General features: G+C 43.0%; 1 protein-coding gene across 1 annotated transcript in view; it reads right to left on the bottom strand.

Annotated features, from left to right (window-relative positions):
• The window catches only part of LOC123756102 (Ca[2+]-channel protein alpha[[1]] subunit T), a 487984-nt gene that overhangs the window by 95927 nt on the left and 374307 nt on the right, over positions 1-17750 (bottom strand). The window contains exons 25-29 of the mRNA XM_069336529.1: positions 13261-13479; positions 12432-12624; positions 1407-1544; positions 290-441; positions 60-169 (exon numbers count right to left, since the gene is read on the bottom strand). Of these exons, the coding sequence (XP_069192630.1) occupies positions 60-169; positions 290-441; positions 1407-1544; positions 12432-12624; positions 13261-13479 (812 nt within the window). The remainder of the gene's footprint in view (positions 1-59; positions 170-289; positions 442-1406; positions 1545-12431; positions 12625-13260; positions 13480-17750) is intronic.

Genomic DNA, 17750 nt, shown 5'->3' with positions numbered 1-17750 from the left:
TCAAATATCAGAGAGTTATACGAAGTGAAAGGTGAATGAGATGGCACAAAATGTATTACCTGTCTTGGAAGTAGCGACGACAACCCAATGCCACCATCTTCATGACTGACTCCAAGATAAAAACTGCAGTAAAGAAGTAATTGAAGATTTGCAGGGTATATTCCAGCTCCTAGTTAGGAAAAAAGGTTGTATTTTACTAAGCAGAAATTATGAAACTAAATATAAAATGTATGTTAATGTGCTCAAGAAAGAAGCATTTTTTCCATAAACAATTTAGAATTAGGTATACCTTTGGCATTTTATAAAATTCCATGGCCATTGTAACAACATTGAGGCCAATGACTGCTGCAATTGCCAAGTCAAAATATTTACTAGTGACAATATTGTGGATGAACAGACGAGCCCTGGAGTAATGGCTGTAGTATGGGGGTTCACGCATCTCTGTCAGAAAAGAAGTAACATTATTAATCATTAGAATAATTACTTACATTATAATAAATTCAATATTTATATAAGATAGAAATTCTAAAATTATAACCATTCTCAAAATTTCTCAATTTATAAAATTAAATAGAAATGAAGAACTGCATTGAAGAATAAAACTTATTAAGGATATCAGAAAATGTATGACACTCAAGAGATTTGTTGAATAGTTGAGCTGTGGCTGGTGCAAGGATATGACCAACACTCTTATATCACAGTTGGTATCTCACTAAAGTTCTCAGCTTTGGCTTTAAGTGAGTGAATTATGGATAATAATGTCAGGCTGATTGGTAAAACATGGAGAGTTAAGATAGCTGGCAGAGAAATATGAAGTAACATGTGTATGGATCTTTGGGATTCTTTTGGCAAGATTAGCATCAACTGATGAAAAGAAGCTACTAAATTCAGTTGCTGTTTCTAAGTTTGTTGTAAGTGTGTAACCATCCTTGGATAGTTTTATCTGCTTGCTAGGTGATCGTTTAGTATGGAACAATCTCGGCAAGATAGCCTCTGGAAGCCACTGGGGAGGGGTTCCCTCTAGAAAAATTACTACTCTACTTCCAGTTTTAGAAGATAGTCAATTTTTTTACATTCAGTGTAGTGAGTAAACTAAATTCTCATTCATAATAGCATTAATACATAAGCTGCTATTATACTTTAAATAAAGCAAAACAAGCACTTTAATGTTAAGACACTATGACAAATAAAGGAACAGCTATCAAAAAACTGTATTGAGACAAGTGCTTGCACCATGCCTTTTTTTTTCTTTAAATTTGGTAAAAGTTATTGCAAGAGTCCACACACACACACATAAACCACCATTATATTTTCTGCAACAAAAAATCTATAATCTACAAACACATAAGAACCTGAATTACTATGAGTATCCAAGACAAGTTACTACAAGCAATCATGCGCTTTACTTAGTTGGAGTTTCATGCGTTTGAATTGTCTGTTTCTTCTTCTCCTCCTTTGGATTTCAACATCGATGTCCACTGTTGCTGGATCAATGCCAGCAGCCTCCAAGCTTTTTATTCTTTCTTCTCTGAATTTTTCAATGTCTTATTTTTAAGAGTGAAAAATACTTGCTTTATTATCATGCAATAACACTTTAAGAAGTAACACAGATTTGTGCATACTACAAAATAATGTCTATAGGAATACTGTAAATAAGTCAAAAGATATTAAGAAGTAAGAAATTTGAGTAATAACATTAGGAATATATTTGACATTCAGTGTACTGTAACATTAATGGAAAAAGAGAGAAAGAATGAAATAATAAATAGTACAGTGGTTATGAAACCTAGATTTTAACACTATTAATTTTCATTAATCAAATTTTATTATTTATCAAACCAAGTGAAAGGAGATAAAAAATACTAACTTATCTCACATACTAGCACTATTGGCTAATATGAAAATCAAGAGAAAAAAACAGAGTCGAATGTCATAAAACGGTATTCCCTGGGGCGAAACCCGGAGGCTCCCCGGAGCTATCCGGGCTGATATGAATGTATTAGACCATGGCATCATTCAAAGCGAATGGAGTTCTTAGACCTACCAGGGGACCAGGCAGTAGATCAGGCCCGAACCAAACCAGAACCTGGCCCCCTCAGAGAGGCACAAGGAGCAAGGGCCTATAGAAACCCCCGTGTCGTTGGAAGCATTCTATGTCTCCCATCGACTGGGTCATGCACCCAGAAAGGTAGACGCCCCAAAACAAACCTTATCTGGTTAAAAAATTGATACTGAAGGCCGAACTGTTGGACAGAACTCCCCAAACTACAAACAAGCAAATGAGCATGACATCACAACTGTCACCATCCTGCTGTCTGCGCAGCTCTAGACCCCGGCTACCCACCCCCAGTTCAGAGGCTAGATGTCAAAAACTGTGAAAAACTGCCGACCAGAGGGTGTGAGGGAAGGAGGGTTGCTGGGGAGCCTCTGGGACTCACCCAGAAAAATGGGGTTTCATTACATTCAACGCTGGTTTTCTGAGGGAAGCCCCTTCGGCTCCCCAAGAGCTACTTAACCAAAGATAAAACAAGAGGGATTTACCAGGGAAGCGGTTGCCACTCACTCCTCAATTTGAAGTCGAGACAACTTTCTGCAACCGTCGACTCAATTAACCACATGCCTGGTTAATGTTAGGGCCAGGAACATTAACTAGGTAGCGAGCGGCCAGGACCCTGTTCGATCTCCAAAAACCTCATGCCCGAATGTCAGCCCAAGACACATTACCAAAGATGGCAGCCAAAGCAGCGAACTTCCGAACGTCATGGGCACAAGGATAGACCACAGGTTGGCTGGACCTAATAACCCTACGGACGAATAACCCTGGCCACCAAGGCTATGGCGCTCAGGTAACGGCGAAGAGCCACAACCGGACACAACATATGATGAACCCCCTGGCCGAATTAACCAAACAACAACAACCCAAGGAATCTTCTGGAAAGCAGCAGTCCCATTCTTCTCCAGAAAAGAAGGAGACGGCTTCAAACGAACAAACCTACCACCAGGACCAAAAGAGCAGAAACATCTGCTCTGGAGGAGAGCATGAAGCTCCCCAACCCGACCCCCGGAAGCCAATACCAACAGGAAAAAGAGCCTCCGAAAAACAATCTTGAACCGAAGGGGCCACCACAAACTGAGAAGATGAGAGAATAGAGAGCACCTGGTCCAACGACCAGGACAGCTCAGGCGGTGCAAGAGCAGCTCGGAGGTAAAACATCTCATGAGACAGCTTGCAGAATGGAGCAGAAGTAACATCCACCCCGAATGCAAGCTGAAGCGGCTTTATCAGCTCTGCATGATACGAGGCAGTACTCGGCTCTTGGTTCTTAACCACTGTGCTGCTCGCCTTCCAAATACGGCACCCCCCTGTGCGCAGGAAATAAATTCTGGGGAAAAAATTCTTTTTGTTTTTGAAAATGTTAACACCCTTTCCTGATCACAGATATGGAAACAAAAAATCAAAATTGCAATTACTTTGGCCGCAATGGGGTCCGGAAAATGGCGTGCGACGCCACGAAATTGGTGGTCGCCCTTGACGCAGACTCTTGAAGCCTGTTGCCAGCCAACTTTAATATGCGTGAGTTGCCACAAACATTTTTTGTTAATTTTTTGCATACATTTCCAAATACATTTTTTTTCTAGCCAGTCCTATGTATAATGAACACGTACACAATGTTATGGCAGTAGAACATCTGTACTGTCCCAAGACACTGCATTATATGTGTCTCAAATGTGTCCACATATATTGCTCATATATCCAATGTTTTATGTTCATTTATGTATATTTACAACATATTTACACACTATACACTATCACACACTATATACATTCACCATCAACACACTCAGAACTCCACGAGTGTGAGCTGCCACACCCAGCCAGCCCTCCCTCACTCCTCCAACACCTAGTTTATTCCTTACACCTTACTCACCAACATTACTCCTCCCACCATACTGTTATTATTTTTATTACACTATTTACACACATTATGTATACGTATCTACATGTTTTATTCACTATAACTATGCAAGTAAGCCGGTACTGTGTCCAAACAGCATAGTGGCCATCACACACTGCATGAGAAATCACACAGCAGCCAGCAGACGATGCTACGTGTATGACGCCACCACCCTCACCAAAATGGCTCCTCCCAACATACACCTGTTGCTGTTATTACACTATATACACATATTGTATATATACCCATGTACATATGTGTTCACTATAGCGAACCACTAAGGTTATGGTGAGCAAAACAAGAGTGGCTGCCCCACACGGTGATGCTATCTGGATTCCCTCCCTCCCTCACCAAACTTTCTCACTTCCTCCTCCCACAATACTACGCACAGTGCTAATTATCACCACAATCCTACTATTATCACAATCCTGGTCACTAAATCCTGTAAATGAATAATTGACCATAAATTTATTTTGTAAAGTAACACATGAAGTCGTTTGAAGATTCCAAGATGAACGAAATAATGCTGTGGTGCTGTGGCTAACACTGTGAACATCGTGAACAGCAATCTGAGCTACCTATGTGCTTTAATATGCCTACAATTTTCTCTCATCTTTTTTTTTTCTTGCCTTGTAACTGTTATCATTTTTTATAAATTTTGCAAGTATTTACCTACTTAAAATTTTCTTAGATTAAGGACCTGCCCGAAACGCTGCGCGTACTAGTGGCTTTACAAGATTGTAATTACCATATTATGTATCCACACAATCCCAATGTACCTTCTTTTATATGCATAAATAAATAAATAAATTGATTCATTGATATTTGAACATTGTACACAGTCATTATCACACTCAGGCTCTTCTGTAATACTATCATGGCTAAATAATACCAGTTTTTTTTTTTTTTTTTTTTTTTGAGATATATACAAGAGTTGTTACATTCTTGTACAGCCACTAGTACGCGTAGCGTTTCGGGCAGGTCCCTGGAATACGGTCCCCTGCCGCGAAGAATCGTTTTTTCATCCAAGTACACATTTTACTGTTGCGTTAAACAGAGGCTACAGTTAAGGAATTGTGCCCAGTAAATCCTCCCCGGCCAGGATACGAACCCATGACATAGTGCTCGCGGAACGCCAGGCGAGTGTCTTACCACTACACCACGGAGACGGAGGTTTTGAAACATACACTAAAAATATAAGATCCTGGAGGCACGCTGAGCACCCCCAGTCGAGCGCCTGCAGGCGAGTTGCGCAGTTCAGTGTTAAACAACCAGGAAAGGAAGGACAAGACATCCCGATCCAAAATTGAAGAAACCTATGGAGGGACAAGAAATAATGAAAGGACCGCCAGGAAACTTCCTACTACTGACTGGAGCCGGATCGTCGAACCTTGAGCAACCTGAACCTTCCGAAGCGACATCCACACAACAAAACCGAGCCAGTCCTTGAATACCAGATGAATCGGGACGTGCCAATATGCATCCTGGAGGTCCAGGGCCACCATCCAAGTGTCTGGCTCCAAAGAAGACAGACCTGGGACAGAGTAGTCATCCAAAAGGAGGGGGCAATAGACCCAGGGGTTCAGACTGGACAAGTTCAGCATGAACCGCAGGTCCACACAGTCCCATTTCGGAACTGGAAACAGGCAGGAAACCCATCTGAGGGACAAAAGCATTTCGACCATGCCTAGGCACCTGACAGCTGGGTGAACAGCGCTCCGGATTCGTAGTCCTGAGGTTCCGGATTCGATCCCCAGTGGAGGCGGAGACAAATGGGCAAAATGTTTCTTTCACCCTGATGCCCCTGTTACCTAGCAGTAAATAGGTACCTGGGAGTTAGACAGCTGCTATGGGCTGCTTCCTGGGGGATGTGTAACAAAAAGGAGGCCTGGTTGAGGACCAGGTGCAGGGACGCTAAGCCCCGAAATCATCTCAAGATAACCTCAAGATAACGCCCAAGTGAACCCACTCCAAGATGACCTGACAAGAAAGCAAGAGAAAAGGCCTGCCCTGCCAGCCCCAAGCCCCCCAAAAGGGGGAGGGGGCCATCCAATGCCACCGCAGGATGCAAGAAACAACTTGAAACGCCCAGAAATCTTGGGACCAGGCATGGGCAAACAGTTCGAGCCTCCCCCCCCCCTCCCATCGCTCCATCAATAGAATGAACTACGAAAGGGCCAGCGCCCCTTACAAGAAGCCAACCGACAAGCAGAGAGCACCACACCAACCAGACGTCACCGGCTCCGAAGGCTGTGCCGGCTCAGAAACTGCCACCACTGGCCTACCAAGAGAGGAACCCAGAACCCTGGCACGAACCCTCCGGGAAGACCCCCCCCCTCCTGGAGAACCAACAAGTCCGACATGGGATGACATCTAGAAGAAGCTGCTTGCAGATACTGTACCACCGCAGATTCTGCTAACAGCAAAGAACAAAAAGGCGTAGAAGACCAAAGAGCCATGGCCCAAGCAGTTTCCAAGGATTGAGCGAGCACCGCCTAATGGCACGTGAAACGAGAAGCAAAGAACAATTATACCACCTCCCGCAGGATTGGCGCAAACAGCTTCAACAGGTTAGACGACGCCCACACCACTGAGACCAGCACACCAAACCCAGGATCGGCACCCAGCGCCTCCACATTCTCCTCAAGCCAGTCTGAAGACAGAGCTCAAGAAGGAAAAAGAAACACAGGACCGAAGCCAAATGGCCACAGGCACTTAAGTCCTCAGCAACCAGGGCTGCCAAAAAGAAGGGAATCTGCATGTGAAGCTGCACCAGGCTGACATCCCAAGGAAGGGCAGGGGCAAACAAACACGCATAGAGGCATTCAAATTTGCCCCCAGGTAAACCTGAACAACCGTAAGCGCCTCTCGCCACTTAAGCATTCGGGACCGACAGAACATATGCCACGCCCCCAACGAAAAGAGAGGACAGTCTGCCAACCAGGATGACCCTGGCACTTCGTAACGAACCCAGTAAGGAAAGGAAAAATCAAACTTGCAGGAGACAGGATCTATTATCGAGGCATAATCCAGGTCATGCAGGAGGTAAGCTAGAAGGGCCTCCCGCACCCCATGAGGTGGGATGCGGGAGACCGAAAACCTCCGGAAGGAAGGGACCGAAAAACCCAAGGGAACCCGGAACCAAACCTGGGGGAAGGAGCTGATGCCATATCAAACTTGTACAGGGAGGGAGGATAAGAAAACCCCACCCCCCCGTAACAACAAGCTCCACTCAGAGGGTACCAAACTCCAAGCAAGATCAAACGCCCAAGCCCCACAAGTCAGCTCTTCCACCACTCCGGGAACCTCCACACCAGCCAGTACCCAGGGCCGAGCCGTCCTACAAACCCTCTGTCTCAAAAGAAAAGGCAGAGTCCACTGGGAAAAAAGGAAAGAAGGGGGCCACTGGTCAGACCCAGAAGCACCAGCAGAAGGAACAGGCTCAAATGCCTTTGTCACCACACTGGATGGGGCATCCCCCGAAACAGCCCGAGTCTCACCACCAATTAAACCCTCCCCCAGCTCCGAAGCCCTCAGATGCTTAGGAGCCAGGTGCAGGGGGTGGGGGGGGGGGAGAGATAGGACGAACAACAGTAGGGGGAAGGACAAAGGGGGGCAGACAAAACAAAGTTGAGGCGACTAGCGGCTCCAAGTCCAGGTCCTTATAACCAAAACATGGCAGTCCTGGGGCATCCAGGTGAGCATTTAACCTAGGGCGCTGCAGAAACCTAAAACACGCATGCAACGCCGACGCCGCCTGCACCCGAACATCAAGATCAGTGGATTGGGCGAATTGAAGTTCAAGCAAGGAACACCACTTGGAGTACTCCGGGTCGAAGATGTCACCGATCCAACAGGCAGCATGACAGAAACAGAACTGGTGACTGTCACCCCTGAGACAAGGGGTCAGAGCAACCTTCAAACTCGCACGAAGCGATATGGGACGCAGGGGATGCATAGATTGGACTGACCACTGAGTCCCAGCGGGGTTTCCAAGGCCCTTAGATGCTTTGCTAAGGAAAGCCCCAGGCAAGGTACTGCCAACCGGTGCCCCAAACTACTAAACGAACTACTAAGTGTTGAACCCCTGTGACATGTACACTCACGGGGACCTAGCGGAGGACCATAAAGAAAAAAAATATATATAAGGGTCAACACCACCAAGAGGCAGACCCCCCTCACCAGGCAGCAAACAGAAATAAAATAAAAACCTCGCATGAGGACAACATCAGAGGCGGAACAGAGCTGGCCGCTGTATTATGGTGAAAACAAGCTGCACAGTACCTTGCGCCCCTACCAGTGACGAAACTACCTCTTACCCAGAGACAAACAGTGGTGCATGAAACACCCCAGCTGACTCCAAGGTGGGCAATCACCGAGCAGCAAAAGATAACAGCGGAGGTAGACCCCATGTGAGTTGTGGAAGAGAATCCCAAGCCCCAAGGGAAGCACTTACAGGGCACCTAGGGAAGTTAACCCTAGGAGCATGCAGCCTGAGTACTGGTGAAACTACTCCTGGCTCGCACACCAACACGGAACAGGACCATACCACAAGGCACAGTACTGGAATGTCAGAAGCCAGAGTCGCATGACTGCCAGGTCTCACATCAGCCTCAGAACTGGAGGTGGATAGCCAGCGCAGTTGGGGGGGGTGGGGAGCTTCCCCCTTGTGCAGACAGTGGTGCAGTGACAGTTGTGACGTCATGCTCGTTTGCTCGTTTTTAGTTTGAGGAGTTCTGTTCAACAGTTCGGGTTTCAGTAGCAATTTTTTAACCAGATGGGTTTGTTTGGGGCACCTACCTTTCTGGGTGCCTGACCCGGTCGATGGCAGATATAGAAGGATTTCAATAACACGGGTGTTTCTATATGACATTGCTCCTCGTGTCTCTCTGAGGGGGCCAGGTTCTGGCTTGTAGTCCCCGGAAGACCTAAGAACTCCATTTGTTGACTGATGCCACAGTCTAACACATTCATATCAGCCCAGATAGCTCCTGGGAGCCGAAGGGGCCTCCCCCCCCCCAGAAAACTATGCAGTATTTCTTAACCACTAAAAATAAAAACTTTAAAGAAGAAAACTGTAATAAGAAGCAATCACAAAATATATAAAAAAACAATGTTGAATATAATGAAATGCCAATTTCTTGGTGATCCCCAGTGGCTCCCTGAAGCTACTATCACTTCTTATAGTGTATCATCTACTAGGTCATATCAGTCACAAAGGCCTGATGTGACCTTGGCCATATAGGCCTACCAGGGACCAGTGCCAGAGCCTAGCCCCCTCACAAGGGCACAGGGAGCAGCGGCATTAATGCATTTATTTATACCACCACTGGGAGAGGTAACCAGAAAGTCAGCAAGACAAAACAATTTCCTGCTGGCTTCAAATGAGACCAAAGCCTCGAGAACTGCTGAAAGAACTCTCCCAACAATGGAAAGAAATAATGAAATCTTGTGAGACTAGCCCATTTGCCCCCACCTCTCCAACTCATTTAGAAGGAGGGAAAAGGCAACTCCTAGTCAGCCAGCTCAAACACCTTCAGCTCAATGAGAGATGCAAGCAACCCCAGACAACCTGGAGGGAGGGAGGGAGGCTGTCAGAGAGCCATTGGGACTTGCTGTGGCATGGACCACAGATGCTGTGGGCCACAAAGGAAAAGGAAGAAGTAGTGCAGACAGAACCAAGATAGAAGTTATCACATATCTCCAACTGAGGGACCTAAACACCAAGGGGGGAGCTCTATGGCATCCAACCCAGGACTGCTGCAACACACATCCAAAGAAGTCACCACTGGATAAGCCTGACCCATAGCAGGAGAGCCATAATGAAGAGCAACATAGGGAGAGTGAACCCCCACAGCACCCAAGGTCAAATGTGTCACCGACTCAACCAGCAGCACAGTGGAGGAGATAGACTGAATGGCGCCAATTGGCCCAAGAAGTGTACAACCCTCAAACTTACCTGAACCCAGTACAGGGTTGATGAGAATACCCAGGGCCCTACAAATCTGCAGGGATTTCTGGGTCCCAAAGGAATTGACCAAGCAAGACACCTAGACAATGGAACACAGACCTAACGAATGAATCTTTATCGAATATGGACATGGAGATGACGTAGTAAGCTAACACAGCATCTGCTTATACACCTCTGAGGGCCTACTTTGGCATGCTACAGCATAGCATGCAAATAACCAGTGTGCCCAAGGCATCCAATAACACTCGTGACCTAAGTAAAGGCAGGAAAATACAAAGACACCTGATTGGTACCTGCTTGATGGGGTTCTGGGAGTTCCTCTACTCCCTAAGCCCAGCCAGAGGCCAGGCTTGACTTGTAAGACTTTGGTCCAACAGGCTGTTGCTTGGAGTGGCCAGCAGGACCAGATATCCACCACAGTTCGGTTGGTACAGTACTTCTTTTAGAAAACAATCTAGTTTTCTCTTCAAGATGTCCACGGTTGTTCCCGCAATATTTCTCATGCTCGCTGGCAGGATGTAGAACAACAGTGGACCTCTGATGTTTATAAAATGTTCTCTGAGTGTGCCTATGGCATCCCTGCTTTTCACTGGTTCTATTCTGCATTTTCTTCCATATCGTTCACTCCAGTATGTTGTTATTTTACTGTGTAGATTTGGGACCTGGCCCTCCAGTATTTTCCACGTGTATATTATTTGATAAATATCTCGTCTCCTTTCTAGTGAATACATTTGGGTAGCTTTGAGAGGATCCCAATAATTTAGGTGCTGTATTGCGTCTATGTATGCCATATATGTTCTCTGTACTCCCTCTATTTTTTTATTTTTTATTTTTTTTGAGATATATACAAGAGTTGTTACATTCTTGTACAGCCACTAGTACATGTAGCGTTTCGGGCAAGTCCCTGGAATACGACCCCCGCCGCGAAGAATCGTTGTTACAACCAAGTACTCATTTTACTGTTGAGTTAAACAGAGGCTACAGTTAAGGATTTGCGCCCAGTAAATCCTCCCTGGCCAGGATACGAACCCATGACAAAGCGCTCGCGGAACACCAGGCGAGTGTCTTACCACTACACCACGGAGACTGGTGTAGTGATGTAGATTTCAGCAATCTCTCCTGCTGAAAGTGTGTACTGAGCAGTACTGAGCTGAAAGTGTGGGTGGAAGTGTGTACTGAACAGTACTCAAAATGGGACAGCACAAGTGATTTGAATAGTACAACCATTGTGATGGGATCCCTGGATTTGAAAGTTCTCAAAATCCATCCTATCATTTTTCTGGCTGATGCAATATTTGCTAGGTTATGCTCCCTAAATGTTAGGTCATCAGACATCATTATTCCCAAATCCTTAACATGTTGCTTTCCTACTATGGGCAGATTTGATTGTGTTTTGTATCCTGTATCATGCTTAAGGTTCTCATTTTTACTGTATCTGAGTGCCTTGGAATTTATCACTGTTAAACGTTATGTTATTTTCTGCTGCCCAGTCAAAAATTTTATTAATATCTGCTCATAATTTTTCAATGTCTTCAGCAGAGGTAATTTTCATGCTAATTTTTGTGTCATCTGCAAAGGATAACACAAAGCTGTGACTTGTATATTTGTCTATATCTGATATGAGAATAAAGAAAAAGCAGTGGTGCAAGAACTGTACCCGGAGGTACAGAGCTAGGACTTGATTTTATTTGATTGACTGTTACTGTGTTCTGTTCAAATGTAAATTGAGTATCCACCGTCCTACTTTATCAGTTATTCCCATTGACCTCATTTTGTGTGCTATTATGTCAAGTAAGATACTTGACTTACCTTGGACGAGGGCCACCACAAGCAAGGAGGACCTCCAAGGGAGTGACCCCTGAACACCCCAGGGTAAAGAACCCTTGAGTGCAAGGGCAGCACTAGGAAGCACACAGGGAAGATCCAGTGCGCATGCAGCTCCAAGCACTCATGACGTCCAGACTCACGCAACACTGCATATTGTACAGGAATGGCCAAAAGACAAAAACCACCACTTAGGTGGAACAGCAAAACACTGGAGTCCAGGCAGCAGAGAAGTGACCAGGCACACACTACACACATCTGCATAACACTGAGGGTGTTGAAGCTGGCTGACAGGGACCTACCTTTCCCCTTCCCCCAAACAAGTAAGGGAGGTGGGGCAAATGAGCACCGAGCTAGTTTCAAGATATTTTAATCATTTGCTCATCACATTGTTGTGGAGTTCTTTTGGCAGTTCTTGAGCCTGCAGACTCGTTTAAAGCCAGCAGGGGTTTGCTTTGTCTCACTGGCTTTCTGGGTGCCTTCCACAGTGGTGGCATAAATAAATACATGAATGTCAATGCTCCCTGCACCTTTGTGAGTGGGCCATGTTCTGGCACTGGTCCCTGGTAAGCCTATAGAACTCTGCAGCAATGCGACCTAATAAATGTACACAATTAGTGATAGTAGCTTCAGAGAGCCACAAGGGGTTTCCCCCAGAATTAGAGGTATAATTGACTTACTTCTTCTTTTCTTTTCAAGTTTTTTAGCCCTTTTGGCAGCCCTTCGTGCCTTTTCCTCCTTCTCCTGTTCCTCTCGACACCGATGGAAGTTCTCCACCACAACACCCACGAACATGTTTAATACAAAGAATCCCACAAGTAGCAAAAACGAGATGAAGTACAAAAGCCGCCACTGAGAGTAGTTTTCTATTGGCTGAGGGAATTAAACAGTAATAAATAAATTTGCAGATTAGTATGTTCAAATTCTATTACATATTGGTCATATAGAGAGATGACTTTGATACTTGCAATTAACCCCTGCACTGCGCTCAACGAGATATCTCGGCTGACGAATGGTGCACTCGCTGAATTTTTTTTTTTTTTTGGTATATTGTAAGACTGATAACTCATACGTGGTAACCTGAATAACAAATGGATGCCTAGGGCCTTCAGTGAGCATCCACTATCTTGAAAAAAAAAAAAAAAATGCCCACGGCAACTCGCAGGTCTTGAATCACCTACATAATCGGTTTCGGGAGTCTCCTGCACAAGTGACCACAATTTTTGTGAAGACATAGCTCAAATTCTTTGCTTCACTGCAGCTACAATAAGTGGAATTTTTTGTATTTTTTTGTATTTTCATGATCAGGGAAGGGATTTTAACAATATACAAAGAAAAAAAAAATGAGGGGGGAATCCTTTTTTAACGCACACCACAGGGTTGTCATATTAAACGGGTGCACAGTGCAGTGGTTAAGGATCTCAATTAATAATAATAAGACAACATTATAAATCATTCTCTAGTTTTAAATTGCATTTATAATTAAACTTATAATTTATGTATCTATACCTGCATATCAACCCCTACAGCATCCAAGCCAGTATACATGATATTGACCCATCCGTCCTTGGATGAGAGCACAAACAAAGACATAAGTGCCTGGCCAAGGTCATCAAAATTGTACTTTCGGTTGAGCCAGAGATTCCCTTTAATTGCAAGACAATCTGTCTTAGTGATGATATTCTTGAGATTAGGCCCATCACAGTAATAGAAGGAACCCTTGAACAGCTGAAAGGAAAAATTATATTTTATACATTTTGTAGAAGCTTTTTGATAAATAAAATTATGTATAATTATATTATTAATAACACGGTACTTTCTTGATCCATTATCAATTGACTTAAATAAAATCCTTAAGAGGATTACTGTACAATTATTCCTGTTTGGAGAGTTGCCCAATAGAGTCAACACGACCTAATCCCAGCTATCTCCTAGACTTCATCTCACCTGCTACTATCCTAATTGTGTGTACTATATATATATATATAGTACTCTCATTTTATGTCTCTTGTCATTTCTAATGATAATGTGTTAACAGGTACTGTCCACAAAAGCATTCAAGTATTTCCTCTATTTTTCATAGTAATATGTTGTCATATTATTATTCATTGTTTACATCATTTACATACACATAGCAGACACTATAGGTTAACACAAATTAGACAAGACTGCTCAACAACAGAAACATATCTAGGTAAGTACACTACTGCTTTGAAAGAATCCAGGCCATTAATTTAACTGACAGTATAGAAGAAAGGGTTAAAAAAAACAGCATTTAATGTAATGAAACATCTCTTTCTGGTAGGGCCACAGTGGGTCCCTGAAGCTAGCAGGCTGAGATAGCTCATCACTACTGAGTCACATCAGTCTTGGGAGTTGTGTTTGGCTACTGGAGACCAGAACTAGAACCTGGACCTCTCACAGAGGCACGAGGAATTGAGGATTGTTGCAATCACCCTCACTAAAAAAACATTCAGAAAGGAAATGAAGAAATACAAACAACTGGAAAGTTCACAGAAAGCAAGGCACTGAAACAACCAAATTAACTAAATCCCCCTCTTGTTATGGCAGACCACAAACAGTTATTAAGCTCATGAAAATGAGTTCCCAGGACAGGAAACTGTCCCAGACCCAACTGGAACCAGGAATATTGATCAAGTATGTTCATGTTGTTCATGATCCAGCTGCCAGGATCTGTTAGACCTTCAGGACTCCCAAGCCCAAGCATCAACCCACAAGGGAGAAACACTGCAGACAAAGCCTCAAACTTGTGAACATCATGAGCCTAAGTGTAGAGTGCAGGATGGCTAAACTTAATAACACTGCAGATAACCTGGAATAAACAAGACTTGAACAATAAACCAAAGAAATTTGGTCAACAAATAGCATGTCCACCAAAGCTGAACAGGTGGTGAGCAGGTAGCAACAAACCACCACAACTGGTCACCACATGTCAAACCCCTGGCTGGAATAACCAAGCATTAACCCTTCAACTGCTCATAGTGACCAGGGTCCTTTCATCAGTGGAACGCAGAGCAACCAAGGTTGCTTTTAAGTCTAGTATAAGATATAAAACTCCCACAGCTACATAGGTCTCACCTCCACTTTCTCAGGCCTCCAGCAAATGGATGCTATCTTGAAAAAATCATGGGCACTCTTCCTAGTTGAGGAAGGGGGCCTCAGTACAAACACAGCAACCAGGTGTAGTACAATATTTGCAATTATTTATTGATGATTGTGACATTGAAGACCCTGACAGTGATAAAGACTATGTACAAGGTTCAGATATCAGCAAACCTGAGGCTGGTGATGATGTTCCCAATGTGAGGCTGAGAGCTATGGCACACAGTTGCGGCTTGATAACTCTATACATCATTCAATGGAACCTCATGTTCTTTTAGAAAATAAACTTGTGGAAAATTATTCATACTGTATTAATAATTTAGTGACCAGGAATCTTATAATTGTAGTGTTGTGGCTAGAGTTAGTGATGTGCATAGCATATTTTTATATTTTTTTGCTTTTTAATATCAACAAATACATACATGCAGGGCACACCACTATCAAATTAATAACATTACATTACAGCAAATTAAATTCCATTTGCAAAGTGGTGCTTCCCACACTTATTTTGTCAGATCTTCCAGATCTTCTTGAAGGGCATGTGATTACAGCATTATACTGTATTACAGCATTACAGCAAATTAAATTCCATTTGCAAAGTGGTGCTTCCCACACTTATTTTGTCAGATCTTCCAGATCTTCTTGAAGGGCATGTGATCTTTGTCCAGATCTTCTTGAAGGGCATGACAATAGTCTAAGCTTTTTATCTTCCCTAGTAGCTTAGCATCATCAGTAAAACATGTTCATATTATTCTGTATTCCTATTGGCATATGGTTTCTGTAGACAATGAACATGGCTGGTGCAAGAACTGAACCCTGTGGGACTCCATTCGTGACATTTCTCCAGTCTGATACATAGCCTCTGATTGCTGCCCTCATTTCTCTGTTAGTTACAAAAAAATTTCATCCATGTTAGAATCCTCCCTGTCACTCCTACAGTATGTTCTAGTTTCCAGAGCAATCTCTTATGTGGGACTGTCAAAAATCCCTTTTCTGGTCCAAGTAAATGAAGTCAACCCAACTATATCTTTCTTGCAAAATTTCTATAGAACTATCATAGAAACTAAGTAGATTTGTTCCATAGGCTCTTCCTGATCGAAAACCATACTGTATGTCTATTACTGAATTATGCCATTTCTCTCCATGTGTTCTAGCCATTTATTAGTTTAATTATTTTTTCCAACATTTTGCTACTACACTTGTCAATGATACAAGTCAATAATTTAAAGGGTCTTTCTGGCTTCTATTTTCTAAGATTAGAATTATCTTAGCCTTGTTCATATATGTATCTACCAAGACTCCAGTACACAGAGATGTCTGAAAAATCAATTGAAGTGAAGTGATGACCTCAGATGCACATTCTCTCAGAACCCATGGTGAAACTTCATCTGGGGCAACTGCTTTGTTCCTACATAGCTAATTGAACATTTTTGCCTCTTCATCTCGAGACACCTCTATGTACAGTACTCTATGTTATTTTCTGAAATTCGTATTGCGTCCTGTTCTCTGAAAACTTAATTTTGCACAAACATCTTTGGAACTGTTTGTTTAGTGTTTCACACATTTCCTTTCCATTCTCTATGAACCCGTTTCCCATTTTCAACCTCTGAATTTTATCCTTTACCTGTAATTTGCTTTTAATGAATTTATAGAAAGAATGGGCCTGCTTCTGTTTTACATTTGCTCGATATATCTTCTTCAAAATTTCTTTCTCTTTCACTTCTCACTGTCATGTAGTTGTTTTTTGCTTCTTTGTATTGCTCATATGTTTGAGGGTTTGGCCTCTTCCAATACTGATTCCATTTTTTGTCTTTTTTTCTCTGGCCCTCTCTAAATTCCTGTTGATCCAATTCTGTTTTCTAGTTCTGCATCTCTATTTTGGAATACTTTTTTTGTGCCTTTATCATATATCTCGCAATATTTGGCATACATCTCATTTACTTCCTTGCCTAACAACAAGTTTTTCCAATCAAATTCATTAAAGAACTTGCCAAGTTCCCCTTTCCTGAAATCAATTTTTTCAACTGCTTTTCCCTCATTCTCTTCTAGATTATAACACATTGCATATTTTATTTCCAAAAGGACATGGTTACTCTTATCCATGAGAGGAAGGAACTAGATGTCAAATATCTCTTCTTCTTTCCTGGTGAATATCAAATATAGCATTAATAGAACATCTTCCTTCATTCTCATGGCCTGTTTAACATGCTGGAACATTAATGTCTCCAGGATGAAGTTTAAAAATTTGCACATCCAAATGTTCTCCCATTCTTGCTTCATAGGCTTCATAGTCTATTGAACAAATCCACAAGGGCCGTGACGAGGATTCGAACCTGCGTCTGGGAGCATCCCAGACACTGCCTTAATCAACTGAGCTACGACATGGTTAAAAAGAGTTGAAACCATACTGTATGTATGGATTCCAGTAAGTTCAATAAAACTTCGGTTTCAACTTTTTTAACCATGTCGTAGCTCAGTCGATTAAGGCAGCGTCTGGGATGCTCCCGGACGCAGGTTCGAATCCTCGTCACGGCTCTTGTGGATTTGTTCATTTGATGCATCACGTTATTGTGATTTCTGTGTGTTCATAGTCTATTGATGACAAGTTGAAGTCACCAAGTACCAACAATCATGATTTATCTTTATCTGCTCTTACTGCAAACTCTCTCATGATCATTATGAGGCCCTCTTGTTTTCTGTCTAACTTATGCTTTGTCCATGTGTTGCTGGTGGACTGTAGGCATTTATAATTATCAATTTATGATCCTCACTACATATCTCCAGAATCATTATGTTAACTTCTTGTGAGTTATCAATTATTAATTCTCTTACCTTCATGTGTTCTTTCACAAGAACAGCAGCTCCTCCACCTTTTC

Source organism: Procambarus clarkii, chromosome 36 (assembly GCF_040958095.1).
Source record: "Procambarus clarkii isolate CNS0578487 chromosome 36, FALCON_Pclarkii_2.0, whole genome shotgun sequence".
In the NCBI taxonomy this organism is placed as follows: Eukaryota; Metazoa; Arthropoda; class Malacostraca; order Decapoda; family Cambaridae; genus Procambarus; species Procambarus clarkii.
This window is presented reverse-complemented; position numbering and strand designations above follow the sequence as displayed.